We start from the raw sequence: 18,406 nt of genomic DNA on the forward strand, positions 1-18,406 counted from the left end.
CGAGGTAGTTGCCTCTCGTCAGCAGGGAGCAGGTCAGTGTAAAGGGGTGCCATGTGGACTGCCAAAATGTAATTAAAACAGGTCAAGTACCTCTCATGGCGTGCAGGTGCAGATCCAAGGCTCGTCAGCCCGTTGGCTCAAGGGAGCCGTAATAAATTATGCAAAAGTTGGTCGCACACTGCTCGTCACACCAGCAAGTTGCCCCAAAGGACTGTGGTAAATGTAGTGGCGACGGCGGGTACGCCTATGCCACGATGTATAAAGAACAGTATGTGTTGCGTTAGCCATCCCTGGACACGTGTTTCGAGGTAGTTGCCTCTCGTCAGCAGGGAGCAGGTCAGTGTAAAGGGGTGCCGTGTGGACTGCCAAAATGTAATTAAAACAGGTCAAGTACCTCTCATGGCGCGCAGGTGCAGATCCAAGGCTCGTCAGCCCGTTGGCTCAAGGGAGCCGTAATAAATTATGCAAAAGTTGGTCGCACATTGCTCGTCACACCAGCAAGTTGCCCCAAAGGACTGTGGTAAATGTAGTGCCGATGGCGGGTACGCCTATGCCACGATGTATAAAGAACAGTATGTGTTGCGTTAGCCATCCCTGGACACGTGTTTCGAGGTAGTTGCCTCTCGTCAGCAGGGAGCAGGTCAGTGTAAAGGGGTGCCGTGTGGACTGCCAAAATGTAATTAAAACAGGTCAAGTACCTCTCATGGCGCGCAGGTGCAGATCCAAGGCTCGTCAGCCCGTTGGCTCAAGGGAGCCGTAATAAATTATGCAAAAGTTGGTCGCACACTGCTCGTCACACCAGCAAGTTGCCCCAAAGGATTGTGGTAAATGTAGTGGCGACGGCGGGTTTAAACATAGTTGTCTGAAGTTTTGTTGTTTTTTCCCTGAAAGGACTAGCTTAGGCACTGTTGAGGCTTATTTCTCTACACTTTAGGGCTTTTGCGGTTGCTGGATCAGCCTTTGTTATTTAAATCACCTGTTGTGATGAGATTTTTGAAAGGTTTGCAATATTTGTTTCTACCAAAAAAACCTCTTTTTGATGCCTCAGTGGAACTTTAAACTAGTCCACTTCTGTTTCGATTATCACCCCCTTTTCCGCTGCTACACTGTTAACCTTTGAGACTTCTGGCATTGAAGACAGTCATGTAAAAAGGTCCCAGGTTTAAAGATCTACACATTGGTTATGCCAAGTGGCTTTCCAGCTGAGGGTGCTGGCAGCTTAGAAGGCAAGTGACATCAGCGTGCATGGGTGGCGCTTATATGCGACTCTGCTCGTCACCTCTGGAGTAGAAAGACACATGCCACCCCCTTCCCCTAACAGTTGAGTTTAACCTTCAAAGCAGCACTCTTTTGAATGGTTTTGGCTTTTTATTAAGATGAGAGTGGTTGGTGAAATCTTCAACAGTGGAAATAGCGGAGCAGCAAGGTTCCTTTTAGTAGGAGCTTTACTTTCTTTAGAGATTGTATGGCCTCAAACAAAACGGGCCTGCTAGCTTTTGCGAGTTTTCCCTTTTTTAAACTATATTATAAAACTTGTTTGGAAAAGGTTAACACTGAGGAACTAACTTCTGCAAAATCTTTCTTTCTTTACTTAAAAGAAAATGTTGTATTTGTTTTTCTTTTTTTCCATATGTTCTGAGTATTAACTGTTTATTTTCTGCTTTTTGCTTGGGCAGGCACACCGACCAAGACATTCTGCTGATTATTAACTCTGTAATTTCTGTTCTCTTAGCTTGTAAAGGTTACACATTGTCCAACCCTGTTGACAAGGGAAGGAGACCGAATTCGAAGCAATGGAAAGTTTGGGGGGCTTCAGAATAAAGCCCCTCCAATAGACAAACTCAGAGGAATGGTATTTGGGGAACCTCTTCCAAAACGTTATCACAATCTTCGTGATCAGATAGGTAAGTTCAGAAGATTTGTTTTAAGTTACAGGACTATCTGATGCTCCACGGGAGATGGCCAAAAAGAGCTGACCAAAAAATATGTATTCTAGAGAATACACAGTGGGTCATTATTTTGGAAAAAACGTTGAGTTAATTTGTTTTGCACACCTATCATTTGTTAGTGTAAATTGTATATGGTCCAAAAAGTGTTTCTTTGAGAATGGTAATGGAAAATCACTTATTTAGTTATGTCCAATTATATCAATGGTTTGAATGCTCAATTTGCATGAATGGGGGAGTTACCTAGAGATGTGCATAGCAAACAGCCGAAGGAGACTAGTTGTCAGAGTCCATTGTTGGGGGTGTATGTATGTATGTATGTGTGTTTGTAGTGGAGGTAAGGGGTCTGTACATATTAAAAATCAGTTTTGCATTAGGAATACTTAAATATATGGTTGTATGTGTAAATAATATAAAAGCAAGCTGGTTATGGGTGAACTAGATATTTCTGTTGGTGAGGGCATAAATGAGTAGTACAGCTAGAGTAATTGGTGACCATAAACAACATATGTGGGCACCACAGCATGAATAATTGGGCAGCTGACTGGCATAAATGGGAAGAATACCTGACGTTATGCTTGGTGCTTTTTGTTGTTCTGCCGCAGACCCACCTCCCCCATGGGGTATGGCTGTGGTATCTGTGAGAAGTTGGCCTGATGTATGATGTCACTAGTTCTAGTGTACACCTTATATCAGTCCAAACAACCCTTATGGTGATTGGTTGTAAAGTCAACCTTATAGACCAGCTATCCTAGTGGTAGCATGGACAAGAGCAGTCTTAGGCTAAACTCTGAATGGCATGTGAAGCCGGCTGTGATACCATATATAATCCCTTGAATACCAAATGAAAGGACACCACAACAGATATATATATAAAATAAAGTGTATTTATTCTAGTCAAACCCTCAGCACTCTTTATGAGATTAGAGGTAAGTACCACACAGTCTTATTTAAGCATACATTAAGTCACACAGGTAAGTAATACAGTTAGGCCCTAGGGGCCACGCAAACCATATACTAAAGAAGTGGTATAAGGATCACTGTCACGGAAATAGGATAGGCCTAGGCCTAGGGAATCGCTGGGGCTACACTACACTAGCAACAGTTAGGAAGTGGGAGGCCCACGGGATTCAGGTGCAGAGTGGAAACACTCACGCGTAATGCGTATAGTCGATAGAAATAGTACAGTTCTGAAATAAACAGTTTAAGGACACTTCTGAAGCAGCTAGAGAGTCGAGACTCGGAAACTAGACCCTAGGATAGTCACTACCCTTGTGAGCACCGAAGTACCCAAGTTACCTAGCCCACGGGCTGCGGGTGCATAGGTGTGAACTTGCGTCGGGTTTCGTCGTGGACTTCTATGGATGCCTGAAGGAAAGTTGCTGACAGGCAGTCAGTGAAAAGTGTCCGGTGGATCCCAAGGCTGGGATCAAGAAGAGAGGAGACCTGCAAGCAGAAGGGACAGAGTCAAGGTCACTAGCCAGTGACCACGTGGAACCAGGAAGGAACCAGACGATGTCGTGAAGATTGCAGGTGAAGGTGAAGCTTGTCGCTGCAGCCACGGGGACCAGGAGACGTCGAGGAAGACCAGGACCAGGAGGCGAGCTGTCCCCCGAAGGCTCTTGCTGTCGGCGGCGTCGAAGTCGAACTAGGACTCACCAAGCCTTGGCAAGCGGCACCCACGAAGAACGGAGGACTTGCTTCTGGTGCAGACCAGGAAGGTCTGGGGTGCTTCTCTTTTGCAAAGAAGCGGGAGCCAGTCTGGAGGAGCCAAACCAGCGGTGAAGATTTCAGGATGCGTCGTCACAAAGGCCACTAGCCAACGGGCAAGCAACCGGACAGACGCGGCAAGCAGGAAAATGCAGAAGGGTCCCACGCAGGACTCGTGGAGTGTGGGGGGCTGATCTTCGGTGCAGATGGTGCTTGGGGTTGGGGCTTCTCAATCCCCGGTGCACAACTTCGAGAGTGCCTCAGAAGCTGCGCTGGAAGATACTAGCCACTTTTCCCAGGTAGCCGGTCCCACGTCTCTCGTCGCCTCCACGGATCTCAGCTCGGCTGTGGATGTGGATCAGGGTCGGAGAAGTCTGGAAGTCAAGGCTCTGGTCGGGCTCTGCAGTCGGTCCCTCGTAGAACTTCCGCAAAGCAAAGGGTAGTCTCTTGATGGTGCCTGTTTGCACAGGGTAGCCACTCCTTGGCCACAAGGGAGATTCTTCAGTCTTCTTCTTTCGTCGAATGTCGAAGGTTCAGAGTTTCTGTTCAAGTTGCAGTTTCAGGATAATCTAATCTCCTGGGGCCCAGCTACCACTCTTATCCAAATCTGGGGGGCTGGGTTACCTGCTAGGTCACGCCTTATGGGTGGGACCTGGGAGGGGGGTGGTTACACCCCCTTCCCTTTGTCCAGTTTCGCGCCAGGACTGGAGCTGGAGTGCCCCAGCACCGGTTTGAACTGGACTATGCACGGGACACCTTGTGTGCCCCAGGCATGTCTCATTCTTTTCATCCCTCCCTGCCCCAATACACTAAGGCCTGTCTGGGGTGGTGCTCGCACCTCCCAAGGCAGGAAACCTATTGTCCAAGCCTCCCTTGCCGGGATCACTCCCAGCAGCAGGAGGTCAGACTCGTGTCAGTGGCAGCAGCATCCATTTTGTGATGCTGGGGCTCTGGTTAACTTTAACCGGGTAAGTAGGTTACAACATGTCTTCTCCCTCTAGAAGGGAGGGATAATATCCTCATCCCCAGAAATGGGATGGGGGTATTATTCCAAAGTGTTAGACACCTTACACGACATGTTTTGATAAAGCCAAACCATAGTTACCATAACCGTTTAAGATTATAAGGCACTTTAAGAGTATATGGTAGGCTATATCATAGAACAGCTATAAGGACATGGTTCCGAAAGCTGCAGACAGGCTCAGCTCATGCTAGAGCACCATCTCACATGTTACCAAGCACTCTGCTCCAGGATTGTTAAGGCCTTCCATAGGAGTGGCTGATAGGTACACATGTGTCTATATGTAAGTTAGGTATAGGAATACTACACCTAAGCAAAGAGTGATTACACTACCTTGCCCCAGCTGAGTGATCAGCCAGTTGTGTCATAATGGAAGGCCAGGCCAGCGGTGGCATAATACATGCTGCAGCCCCTGGTAGGCCTAGGGTACACCTATGCCCTGGGTACCTAAGGTACACTGTACAGGGGCCAATAAGGTGATCCTATCCAAATGGGTTATGCACCATAAGTACATAGTATTAATTTAGAGAGAGAACAGCAGGGCTGTGGGTCTGATTAGCAGGCCCACAGCCACATCTAAGTCGAAAACCAGTAAAGCAAAAGCAAAAAGTGGGGGTGAACATAGAAAGCAGACCCTACTCTCCTACAGTATCTTTTCCACGTTAAGGAATCTGCGGCTAGATGTCTCTATCAGATGTACGAGTTACTTACCTTCGGTAACGATGTGTCTGGTAGAGACGTTGTCTAGCCGCAGATTCCTTAACGCCCACCCAGCCTCACCGTTCTGCGAGGACTTTGTCTAGTGGTGTTCTCCGCTGGCCTCTTAAGTTGCCATTGGGTTTTCTCTCTAAGGTGTTCTGATTGTTGCTCTCCCCTGGGTGCTTTCATATACGGTTCATCTCCTGAGGGGCTTCTTTTCTGTTATAGGATGCCTTTGATTCATGAGGTGATTCGTTTTCCTCTCCAGTTCCCTTCCCTTCCGTCTGCTGTACTACCCCGGGGTCCTGATCTCTTCGTGGTTATCCTCTTTGAGGGTCGGTTGTGCTCTGTTTCCTGCCTCTGTTTTTAGAGGGGAAAGGCCAGTCTCCTCATTCTTTCCTACAGTGGACTGTTGTTCTTTCTGTGTTCCGTTCTTAGTGGACGGCACAGTTCCACATGGCACTATTAGTCTATTTCTGTCTGTTGAGATGTTCTTCCCTTGTTGCACTCGGGAAGGGGCCTCTGCTTAGCTTGCGGGGCTCTTTCTCACATCTTCCGCTTATATGTGTAGGCAGTGTCTATTCTGTCTTTAGGATGGTGTCTTCCACCATCCTCCTCCTTTATTCACTGCTTTTTTCATCCCTCGCACACTGTTCCCATACTTTCACAGTTTTTGGTTGGTGGCTTCGCGTTGTGCTGCGGAAAAGTTTCTCTGAAGAAAACTGATGTCAGCACGCCGGGAGGGACTTATATGAGCTTGATGACGTCACGTACGTGGACGACGTCAGGGCGGGGTCGTGTGGCGCCGTCCCCCGGCGCACAGTGGTGCTGCTGCGAAAAGTTTCCGGATCCAGTCACACGCCTGGGGATATTCTAAGTTAAGGAATCTGCGGCTAGACAACGTCTCTACCAGATACATCGTTACCGAAGGTAAGTAACTCATACGTCTCAGCATGTTACATTCTGCCCTGACATGTCTTTTGTTGACACCTGATGTTGTGCCACTCACATTATGTGTTCTGAATCTGTCATCATGTTTAAGTCCCTTCGCTGGGCCTTTGTCTCTTCGGATCCTGGGATCCTCTACTAGAAGTTATGGCATTGTGCGCTGACTTTTCTGGTTCTGTGATTTCGTTCATCCCTGTCTCACCAACAGTGGACTTGTGCCGTCCTTTGACGGATTGAGGTACTTTGCTTCCCCTGCTCATGCTCTGCCCTGAGCTACTCTGGTCTGGTGTTAGCTCCGCTAGCAATGCTGAGCTTTATGGGTTTGGTGTCAGCCATGCTGGCATTGCGTCCCCCACCTTGTTTCAGTCACTGTTCTTGATGGACTGCGTCCTTTGGACACCTGGTGGGTTTCGGTCGCAGACCCCCCTCCTATGGGGTATAGCTTTGGTATCTATTCTAAGTTAAGGAATCTGCGGCTAGATGTCTCTATCAGATGAGCGAGTTACTTACCTTCGGTAACGATGTATCTGGTAGAGCCGCAGATTCCTTAACGCCCACCCACCCTCCCTGTTCTGCGAGGACCCTTCCAGGTGGGGTTTTACCACCCTGCCTCCCTGCCTTGGTCTTCCTGAGGGGTGCTCTAGTTTCCCTACCTCCGGGGCAGGGTGTGTCATTCTGTTTTGCCACGTTCGCTCTCCACCTATTCTCGTTCTCAGGTGGCTCAATTATGTGTTTTTCAACGTTCTTCCGCAGGTTTCTTCAGGCGTGAAGATTCTCATGTTCTTCTACCCTCCCTCCGCCCTTGTTTCTCGATTGGGTTGTGGTTTCACTTGACTATGCTGCAGTTCATAGGTCACTATAGGGGGTGTGGTGCATATTCTATGTTGTTGTTGTTCCCTTTTTGTCACTTGCTATGAGTCATGTGTTCCAGTCTTGTGGTCCCTTATGTTTCCATCCTGTGGTTACAGACTACAGTTTCATCCTTTGGTTGCATACTGTCGTTCGTTGCCATGCCATTTGTTTCCACTGCTGTTGCCTTTAGGGGGGGCACGGCTCTTCACTTTGCTGGGACTTTTGCTGGGGCAGGTGCTCTGTTTGCTCTCTTCAGTCCCTTCCAGTGTTGAGTACTCTTTCAACATGGTGTTGTTTCTCATTCTATGATTTCTAATCATTGTTGTTTCAAAGGTTTTTTGTCACACTGTATCTGAAAGAAACACGTTAGTTAGATTCCTCACCTTAGAATATCCCCAGGCGTCAGACTGGATCCGGAAGATTTTTCGTCAGCAATACCCCTTGCGCGTCGCTAGGCGTCGTCTGCGGCTCCGCGTCCGTCGTCGGCGTCGTGCGCCGGAATGACGTCGTCGGAGTACTTGGACGCCGCCCTCGCGCGCTGACGTCAGTTCTTCTTTTTTCCGCGCCAGTAAGCGCAGATCCGGGAGAGCTACCCCTTTAGTCAATTTTTGACTAACTTTTTTGACTCTTTTTGGTCAATTCTCGACTCTAGTGCCGGTAGGATGCCTGGTTTCAAGGCCTGCGACGACTGTCACCGACTGATGTCGGTGACCGATCATCACCGCCGGTGCCTGTACTGCTTGGGCCTCGACCACGACGCGGCGTCGTGCTCCGATTGTATGGCCCTGACCTCGAAAGCTAGGCGGGAGCGGTCCCGCAAGCTTCTCGAGCTTCGCCACTCGGCTCCGCGTCGCTCTCGATCCCGGTCCAGGGGGAGGTCCAAGGATCGGTCGCGGAGCCGCACTCGACATCGTCACTCGTCTGGCTCGAAGTCTTCGGGTAAGTCGAGGCACTCCAAGAAGTCCAAGAAGCGACACCGCTCTTCGGACTCCCCTCGCCGGTCGCGCGACTCGACCGAGGGTCCGGGTGGTTCCACCCCCGCGGCTCCTGCGGAGCCGCAGGCGCCGCGCAAGTCCCCATACCCGACGGTCCCTGGGACTGACACGACGCCGGCGGAGGTCAGTGCCTTCCTCTTGGCCACGAGGAGCCTGGCCCCGCCGTCGACGCCCGCTGGCGCGCCTTCGGGCCCCGCGGACTCGATTGGGCGACCTCGCATGCCGGCGGCTCTGGCCCCGGCGCCGTTGGAGGCTCCGGCCCCAACGCCGCAGGTCCCCGAGGGGCCCGTGCCTGGGCTCCCGTCGACGCCGGTCGACCTCGTTACGCCTCCTCCACCGGCGCCGACACCGATACCACCCCCGACGCTGGCTCCGGTCGACGTCGATCCCCGGTTCAGCCCCTGTCCAGTCCCGACGCCGATGCGGCGCCGCTAGAGACACATATTGTCTATCGACCGGCTCCGATCATTTCTCCTGTTTACCAGGAATCGGATGACTGGGGCGACTGGGAGGGGTCTGATGACCCTATGGCCCTTCAGAGCCAACTTGCACAGGACCGGGCAGATGAATTGGGGTAGGCCAGTGGGTTGGATACCTCACCGGACACTGGATTCATCTCTCCTCCGACTGTGGCTTCGGAGGAGGGTGCAGCTTTTTCTGTGGTGCTGCGCAAGGCGGCCGAAGCCCTTGGGCTTGAGCTGCCGGCCGTGGCTGTGAGGACTAACATCTTCACTGAGGTGCTTCAGTCTGCCGCATGCTCCACTGAGCCTCTGCTGCCATTCAATGAGGCCCTCACTGACGTTCTGCAGGGAACCTGGTCCAAGCCCTCCACAGTCCCTCCTGTGGATAGGAACGTTGCCAGGCGCCACCGCCCTGCTCCGGGCGACCCCAGTTTTCTGTCCCAACACCCCACCCCCGAGAGTCTGGTTATCCAGGCCTCTACCTCCCAATCCTCCTTCCCGTCCGCTCCTCCGGACCGGGATTCCAAGAGACTGCAACAGTTTGGTAAGAAGCTGTTCTCTTCGCTCATTTTGGGCCTGCGGTCTTTGAACACCGCCTGTCTTTTGGACCGTTATTCCCACTCTCTGTGGGATGCGGTGGAGGACGTGCTGCCACTGTGCCCGGAGGAGGCCCGGGCGCGGCTTTCCTCGGCCCTGGCCGATGGGAGAGATGCAACGCGCCATGCTATCCGATGTGGACTCGACACTACGGACTCGCTGGGTAGGGCGATTTCTACCATGGTGGCGCTTCGACGTCACGCCTGGCTGCGGTCCACGTCTTTTTCAGGGGATGTCCAGAGCACCCTCATGGACATGCCTTTTGATGGCGCTCGCCTTTTTGGTGACAAAGCGGACAGTGCGCTGGCTCGCTTCAAGGACTCCCGGGCTACGGCCACGTCCTTTGGCCTCTCGGCGTCGCGGCCACAAACTTCCGCTTTTCGCTCCTTTCGTGGCCAAGGAAGGGGCACCTCCTCACGTCCGCCTAGCCACCGGCCGCAGAACCAGCCTGCACGCGGTCGCGGACGTGGTCGCGGACGTGGTTTCCGCCGAGGCGGTACCGGAGGACGACACGGTCAGTCCACATCCACCCCGGCAGCATCCGCCTCAAAGCCTTCCTAGTCCGAGATTTCAGGCCCATTCCACGCCAGTGGGCGGCAGAGTTCGCCATCACCTGCTCCACTGGCGTTCCATCACGTCGGACAGGTGGGTGCTGCAAATCGTCCTAAGGGGCTACTCCCTCCCCTTCAAGACGACCCCTCCAGCCATGCCACCGCAGCACCACCGTATCTCGGGGGATCATTTGAATCTTCTCCATGAGGAAGTTTCGGCCCTCTTGGCCAAGGGGGCCGTCGAGCGCGTTCCGAGCCCAGAAGTAGGTCGTGGTTGTTATTCCCACTACTTTCTGGTTCCCAAGAAGGGCAAAGGGGGCCTACGCCCTATCTTGGACCTCCGGAAGGCACGGTTCAAAATGTTGACTTTGGCTCAGGTTCTAGCTGCCCTAGACCCTGGAGACTGGATGGTAGCGTTGGACTTGCAGGACGCATATTTCCACATCCCCGTCCTGCCGGCCCACCGGCGTTACCTGCGGTTCACGGTGGGTCAGGAGCACTTTCAGTTCACCGTGCTCCCCTTCGGCCTTACCAGTGCCCCTCGGGTGTTCACGAAAGTGATGGCGGTGGTCGCAGCTCATCTGCGCAGATCAGGGGTTCCAGTCTTCCCCTATTTCGACGACTGGTTGTTGAAGGCGGGCTCGCCCCAGGCAGTCGTCTCCCACCTCCAGACTATGGCGGATCGCCTGCATTTGCTGGGGTTTTCCATCAACATGCCGAAGTCACACCCAGGGGTGGCTGGTGACATTTGTAGGAGAGTAGGGCTCGCAATCCTATGATCACCCAGATTTTTTGCTTTTGCTTCATTGGTTTACGACTTTCTCCGGCTGTGGGCCTGCCAATCAGACCCACAGCCTAGCTGTTCTCTCTCGAAATTAACACACATGTACGTTAGGTGCATCCACTAATTGGAACTGGGCCGCCTTGTCAGTCCCTGTCTCAGCATACCACAGGTATCCAGGGCATCGGTGTACCCAGGGCCTACCCGGGGCTGAAGCATGTATTATGCCACCCCTGGAATGGCCGCCCAAATCTGACACAACTGGCTGCACGACAGCTGGGGCCACGTGGTGTAATCACCCGTTGCTGTAGGTGTAGTATTCCTACACCTAAACCCTAAAATGGACACATGGATTCCTATCAGTCACTCCTATAGCAGGCCTTATCAATCCTGAAGGCAGAGTGCAGGGAATCATGTGGGACGGTGCTCTGGCGCGAGCTGAGCCCGTCGACGGCTTGCGGAACCAAGTCCTAATAGCCGTTCCATGGTGACGCGGGCCAACTACTTTTAATGCATTATAATCCTTGCGGTTATTTGCTAACTTTGGCCTCACATCACCTACACATGTCGAGTAAGGTGTCATACGAATGGGAATACGAACCCCTCGCCAGTCCTGGTGACGGGGTTGGCATTCCCCCCCTTTTAGAGGGACACGACATGGAGGTAACCTTGAACCCCGGTTAAAGTTGACTCAAGCCTCAGCATCACAAAATGGATGCTGCCACCAGACACAAGTCTGACCTCCCGCTGCTGGGGGACCTTCCAGCAAGGGGAGCTTGGACAAAGGGTTTCCTGTCGAGGGCGGTGTTAGCACCGTCCCAGACAGGGTTTGTGTATCCCAGGTAGGCAGGGCTGAAAGGAAGGTGATTGCCAGTGGCACCCCGGTGCTCGCTGTGCATAGCCCGGCTCAAACCAGTTTCGGGGGCACACCAGCCCCTGAGCTGGCGCGAAGCCGGACAAAGGATAGGGGTGTAACCACCCCCCTCCTGGCTCCACCCATAGGTAGAACCTAGTCACGGGCCAGCCCCTTTTCTTAGAATAAAGGTAGGAGCGAGTCCCCTTCCCAAATTGGATAATCAGATAATCGGATAACTCCGAATCACGAACCACTTTCCACGAAAGGAACTCTTGACTATTTCTGAAGACTCTCCCTTGTGGCTAAGGAGTAGCCACCCTGCACCAGCAGGCACCACCTAAGCGCTTGCGGTTTGCTGTAAGTCTCTCCTACGGATCAAGACTGCCCAGCTCGACGAGACCCGAGTTCCCTGACATCTCTGACCTTTTACCTACCTCATCAGCCCAGCTGAGAGTCGTAGGTGTGACGAGACCTGCGGGACCGGCTATCTTCAGAACCTGCACGACGCTTATCTAGCACGCCCACCGAGGGACCCTCGAGTGAGTGCACCTAGGGTTTGAGAAGCCCTAAACCCTGAGCAGCTCCAGCTTCGAAGTCTGTCTCCCCAGCATCCACGAGATCTGCGTGGGGGCCCTTCCGCTCCTTGCTGTTCACCGCGTTGTCCGACCACTTGCCGACCGGCTTGTGGCCCTCTTCACGACGCACCACGTTTGTTTCATCACTAGTCTGGTTGCTCCAGACTGACTCTTGCTCCCCTTCAACAGAGGAGTACCCCGGACCCTCCTGGTCCACTCCCGACGCCATCTTGACTCCCCCGCTTGGGTTGCCACTGCCAAGATCCGCTGCCCCTTCCTGGGCCCAGCATCATCGACAGCAGACACCTTCGTGGGACAGCTCGCCCTCCATCCTGGTCGCCGCCGCGCCTCCTGGTCCGAGGAACAGCCGAGTCCGACGTCTCCCACTCACCTGGTCGAGGTGACTTCAGCCGGTACCCTCCTGGTACCCACACGATCGCTGGCTAGCGGTTGAGAACTGAGTCCCCTCTGCTTTCAGGTTTCCTTCATCACCGATCCAGGCTTGGATCGCTCTGAACATCGTCACTGGTCGCCTGCCAGCAACTTCTTCTTTCAGGCTCCTGAGACTACACGAGGACTCCCGACATCTTGCCGAACTTCACGCAGCCGCAGCCTCCGGGCTAGGTAACTCGAGCATCTCGGTGCTCCATCGCAGGTTCGCTCTACAAGTGTCCAGTTCCTTTTTCGTTTAGTCCCACTGATCGGATCACTCCGGAATCAGTACCTCCAGACTCTAACCATTCGCATTTCACTGTTAGTGTAGATAGTTTCTCGTGCCCCTCGGGCATTTGTGTAAATTGTGCAACTGAAGTATTTTCCTAAGAGTTTTGTAGTGTGCTTAGCTCCCTGACTCATAAAGAGCCAGGGTAGTCTTGTTATAAATAAATATCCTTTTATTTTCATAACAACTTGTGTGGTGTCCTTTCACTTGGTGTTCAAGGGGTATATGTGATGGTAAACAGCTGGCTTAACACTCCCTCTAGAGTTTAGCCTAAGACTGCTCGTATCCACGCTACTAGGATAGCTGGTCTAAAAGGTTGACTTACAACCAATCATCAATAAGGGTCGTTTGGAATGATACACAGTGATCACTAGAATAGTGAGCACTACATATCAGGCCAACTTCTCACAACATTGAAAACTGGTGGGGCGTAATGACCGTCCCAAGTTACAAAATTAAGGGAGCGAAGCCAGAAAGCCCATCTGTCCCACAGAGAGATCGGAGGGTTGTCCATCGGGAAAAGTTTGAAAAATAGGGTACAAATCGTGTATTTTACACCACATAAAGAAAATGGTGAAAAAGCTGTAGGTGTAAAAGGCATACCTACACACTTTAAGATGGTAGGAAAATGTATACTGATGTTATTTAGTTGTCCTACACTGGAAGCTATTATTTATATGTGGCTGTAAATGAGGGCCATTAATTATCTGAGGGGGATGGTATTGCAGTAGACCATTTCAGAGTACTCAAAGAGAAATCTTTTTTTCCCACTGGAGGCAACAACATTCAAATCTAGCTATTACTGCATTACTGTCCTGAATGCAAAATACCATTTTTGTAATTAAACTACCACTTTCAACATTGTTTTTCACGGTTAGTAGCCGCCAAAAGACCAAGTTACAAGACAGTAGTACAGACAATTCGTACGGGAGATGTGAGGTTTATACAGAGATCTCTGCAACGGAAGCATTAACCCCTTGAGCTGTGCTAATAGAATTAGAAAGAGGAGCCCACAAATTCTGTTGCAATAAACGTCTGCCATGCTTGCTTCACCGGACTGCGCTACCTTAGTAACTGAGCAATTGTAGGGGCTCCAGGAGAGTTTTGAAGCCTTCTAGCAGCTGCCTCGCAGTTCTTGTAGGTAGCAGTCACAGCTCACTTAAGCAGTGACAGCTGCATAAATACTCACACCCCTTTCAGCACTCACACAGCCCTATAAAAAGTGAGACAGACTCGCCTTTCGCCACTCACAGTTCCTTCATTTGCACAACTTCCGTTAACAATAATGACCGTGATTATCCCTCAAAGCTTCTTTCTGCCCACGCACAACTAGACTCCCCTCTCAAGCTTTCTGCTACCTTCTCACTGCTGGGAGCGTCCTGCCTGCAGCAGCTATTCCTGAGCAGCAAAGTCACTCGAGGTCTGCGCTCGGTGAGGTCTCCTTCCTGACCGCCTCTCTGTTCTTATGGGTGGGAGAAGCCCCTGGTGACAGACCTTTCTCACTGATAATAAGTGCACTGCACGTGCCTTTCTTGGGTCGGGAATCGAGAGTCATACCAAGCAGCATGCTTAATGCGCTGCTGCAGGTTAGCTAGAGAACCAGCCCCTCACCCTGGGAGATATTTCACAAGACTGTTTAGGATTATAGACAAGGCTGAGAACACTCTGGCACGTGTGATTAATATGTTTATTAGGTCCAAAAATGAATATCTGCCAGTCACGTGGATCTATGAGCACACTTCGTTAAGCTTCTTCACAAATTGGTGCTGTGGCACATTTGGAAGCTTGTGATGATTTGGAGAGGGAGAAACACTTAAACATAGACATTCAACCAAACGGAGTTACCTTTTGTTATACTCTGTGGCCCGCCCCCGCTTCTGTGATTTGGAGCGTGCTTGTAATTTCGGCCGGCCCGGGACATTTCCAGTGGCGAGGGGGGGACTCACGAGGTGATGGAAGGACTGGAGAGGTCTTGCCTGCAGCACTCCCTCATGTGCAAAACCGTTAAAAGTTAACACGTCACGTGCTGATAAATCCCGGAACTAGGAAGAACAGCTGAACTGAAGTCAATCATAACCCACGCCCCCAGCAAAGAGCCAATGAAATAACAGCCTAACAGTGCGAATGTGAAAGGACTGCTGCACTCGTTGCCACCCACTGCACTGTGTTGCTGTTGGCCAGCCCCACCCCTTCCCCTTAAAGTCAATGAGGCTCTGCTGACGGCACCCTGGGCCACGTCAGAAGCGCCCCATTTGAAGTCCATTCACTGCTGCTTGGTGCAGCCACTCCCATCAGGATGATATCACTTTCCTAGCTAGTGCCTCGAGGGCGAGGAATAATCCTCGCCCTGTTCAGCACATGCATTCTAGGAGGAGACACTTGTCCGTGGGTCCGACCTAAAAAAAAAAAAAAAACGACAACGATATATTAAAATGTTTCGAATCGGAATCGGTACAAAATGAGCCAAGTGGAGCACCAAGTAAGCACTGCAGTGAGCATGCCATTTAAAGCTGCTCAATGCCGGTGGTGTTAATTTTCTCCCGTCCCTTTTCTCTGCTCCTTCTGAAGCTGGGAGGGCAACGCCCCATACGCCCGTTAATACAAGCCGCCACTGGTCACACCTGAGCCCCTCTCAGAAGCTCCTCTTCATCGGAGCGGTTCTAGATTCGGCGCAGTTCCGGGTCCATCCCCCGGAGCAGCGGGTCCGGGATATACAGGCCCTGATTCCCATCTTTCGGCCTCTATCCTGGGTTTCGGTCAGGCTAGTGTTGCAGCTTCTGGGGCTGATGGCCTCCTGCATCCTACTAGTGCATCACGCCAGGCGGCGCATGCGGGCTCTGCAGTGGGACCTGAAGTTTCAGTGGGCCCAGCATCACGGCAACCTGTCCGACCATGTCTTGATCTCGGGGGGCACTGCACAGCAGTTGCAGTGGTGGCTCACGGACCGCGATTGGGTCGCGGGCAAGAGCCTCTCCCTACCCCTACCGGAGCATGTTGTAGTGATGGATGCGTCCCTCCTGGGATGGGGTGGCCATATGGGAGAGGCGGAGATCAGAGGCCTCTGGTCTCCGGCGGAGTCTCGCCTCCACATCAACTTGTTGGAGCTGAGAGCGATCCGTCTTGCACTGAAAGCCTTCCTTCCCTCTGTCCGGGGAAGTGTCGTGCAGGTGTTCACGGACAACACCACCGCCATGTGGTTTTGCAACAAACAGGGCGGGGTGGGGTCGTGGACCCTTTGTCAGGAGGCTCTGCGCCTCTGGATATGGCTGGAACACCAGGGCATCACCCTGGTGGTTCAACATCTGGCGGGCTCTCTGAACGCCAGAGCGGACGAACTCAGCCGCCGGTGCATGATGGATCACAAATGGCGTCTGAACTCCGAGGTGGCGCAAGGTCTCTTTCAGCAGTGGGGAGAGCCTTGGTTAGATCTATTCGCCACCGACGAGAACGCGCAATGTCAGCAGTTCTGTGCGTTGGAATTTCCAAGGCGGTACTCGCTCGGCGACGCTTTTCGTCACAAGTGGAGTTGCGGTCTGTTGTACGCCTTTCCGCCTATACCACTTCTGCCCAGAGTGCTGAAGAAGATCAGGCGCGACCGGGCCCAAGTCATCTTGGTGGCTCCGGATTGGGCACGAAGGTACTGGTATCCCGAGCTACTCAGTATGTTGACCGATCCTCCGATACGTCTGCCCCTTCGGGAGGATCTTCTGTCGCAGCAGCAGGGGACGGTCCTCCACCCGAACCTGTCCAGCCTCCACCTCCATGCGTGGAGATTGAGCGGCGGCAGTTGATGCCATTTGACTTGCCTCCTGAAGTCTGTGATATCATTCTGGCAGCCAGGCGTCCCTCCACAAAGACGGTATACGCCTCCCGGTGGAACAAATTTGTGGCATGGTGCACAGCAAAGGCTGTGGATCCCCTTTCCGCCCCTCTTTCTGAGGTTCTCCTCTTTCTTCTTTCTTTGGCCCCGCAGGGCTCTGCCCTGGGCACCTTGAAAGGTTATCTTGCTGCTCTCTCTGCCTTCTTACGGCTTCCAAATCAGCCCTCTCTTTTCAAGTCCCCTGTAGTGTCACGCTTTCATAAAGGCATTACTCACACGTTCCCTCCTGTCCCTTTCGTAATGCCTCAGTGGGACTTGAATCTTGTCTTGACATTCCTGATGTGCGCTCCCTTTGAGCCTCTTCACAATTGTCCTCTTCGTCTTCTAACTCTTAAGACTGCTTTCCTGGTAGCCATCACCTCGGCTAGACGGGTGAGTGAGCTCCAGGCTCTATCGTCCAAGCCTCCTTTTCTATCTGTTCATCCGGACAAGGTTGTCCTTCGGCCTCGTCCTTCCTTTCTACCGAAAGTGGTGACCCCCTTTCATCTTGGGCAATCTGTCACCTTGCCCACCTTCTTTCCGCCTCCGCATCCTTCCAAAGAGGAAGAGCGGCTCCACCGTCTGGACCCAAAACGTGCGCTCTCCTTTTATTTGGACCTCACTAAACAGTTCCGAGTGGACGACCAGCTTTTCGTTGGCTACGTGGGTGCAAAGAAGGGAAAAGCTGTGCACAAACGGACCATCTCCCGGTGGGTCGTTTTGTGTATAAAAATCTGTTATTCCTTGGCAAAAAAGGAACCGCCTGTTGGGCTGCGCGCCCATTCTACTCGGGCCACAGTGGCTACTACTGCTTTGGGACGGGGAGTCCCTTTGCAGGACATCTGTCAGGCGGCAACGTGGGCTTTGCTGCACACGTTTGCCAGGCATTATTGCCTGGACAGCCAAGTCCGGAGGGATGGCTTCTTTGGCCGTTCTGTCCTCCAGGACTTTCTGGTGTGATCTTCGTTCGCAGACCCACCACCGGGGTTGGTATTGCTTGGGTATCTATTCTAAGGTGAGGAATCTAACTAACGTGTTTCTTTCAGATGAACAAGTTACTTACCTTCGGTAACGATGTATCTGTAAGAAACATTAGTTAGTTAGATTCCTCACCGACCCACCCATCCTCCCCGTTCTGCGAACTGACATCTAGGGTTAAGGCTATCCCTTTCAGGGCCCTAGAATTTTTTGGCACCAGTGTCGGTCTCTTGCATGGCTCTGCGTTCCTGGCGCGGAAGGCTATGTACAAGAACTGACGTCAGCGGCGTCTAAGTACTCCGACGTCATTCCGGCGCACGACGCCGACGACAGACGCGGAGCCGCAGACGACGCCTAGCGACGCGCAAGGGGTATTGCTGAGGAAAAATCTTCCGGATCCAGTCTGACGCCTGGGGATATTCTAAGGTGAGGAATCTAACTAACTAAATTTTCTTACAGATACATCGTTACCGAAGGTAAGTAACTTGTTCTCCTATACTCTCACAGTTTTGGTCGTGGCTCCGCGTTGTGGTGCGGAAAAGTTTCAATGTAGTAAACTGACGTCCGCACGCCGGGGGGGGGGTAGATCTTATATGGCTCCATCGACATCACTTCAGTGGACGACGTTCGGGCGGAGCCGGGCGACGACACCCGCCGGTGTGCAGTGGTACTTTAGGAATTTGCGGCTAGACTGTGTGTCTACCAGATACGTTGTTACCGAAGGTAAGTAACTTGTTCTTTTTGTTGACATTCAGCAGGCAGCGGCAAAATTACAGTTCAAGTACCTTGGATGGCAAGAGCAGGCACCGGTGCACTATAGGATGGGGCTAAATTATTTTTATCTACAATCGTCTCT

At 52.2% G+C, this 18,406-nt stretch overlaps 1 protein-coding gene across 1 annotated transcript in view; it reads left to right on the plus strand.

Moving 5' to 3' along the window:
- SMCHD1 (structural maintenance of chromosomes flexible hinge domain containing 1) overlaps window positions 1-18,406 on the plus strand; it is a 1,955,900-nt gene that overhangs the window by 1,809,458 nt on the left and 128,036 nt on the right. Inside the window, exon 45 of the mRNA XM_085605822.1 lies at window positions 1,733-1,904. Within this exon, the coding sequence (XP_085461948.1) occupies window positions 1,733-1,904 (172 nt within the window). The remainder of the gene's footprint in view (window positions 1-1,732; window positions 1,905-18,406) is intronic.

This window comes from Triturus cristatus, chromosome 5_1, assembly GCF_964204655.1.
Source record: "Triturus cristatus chromosome 5_1, aTriCri1.1, whole genome shotgun sequence".
Classification (NCBI taxonomy): domain Eukaryota; kingdom Metazoa; phylum Chordata; class Amphibia; order Caudata; family Salamandridae; genus Triturus; species Triturus cristatus.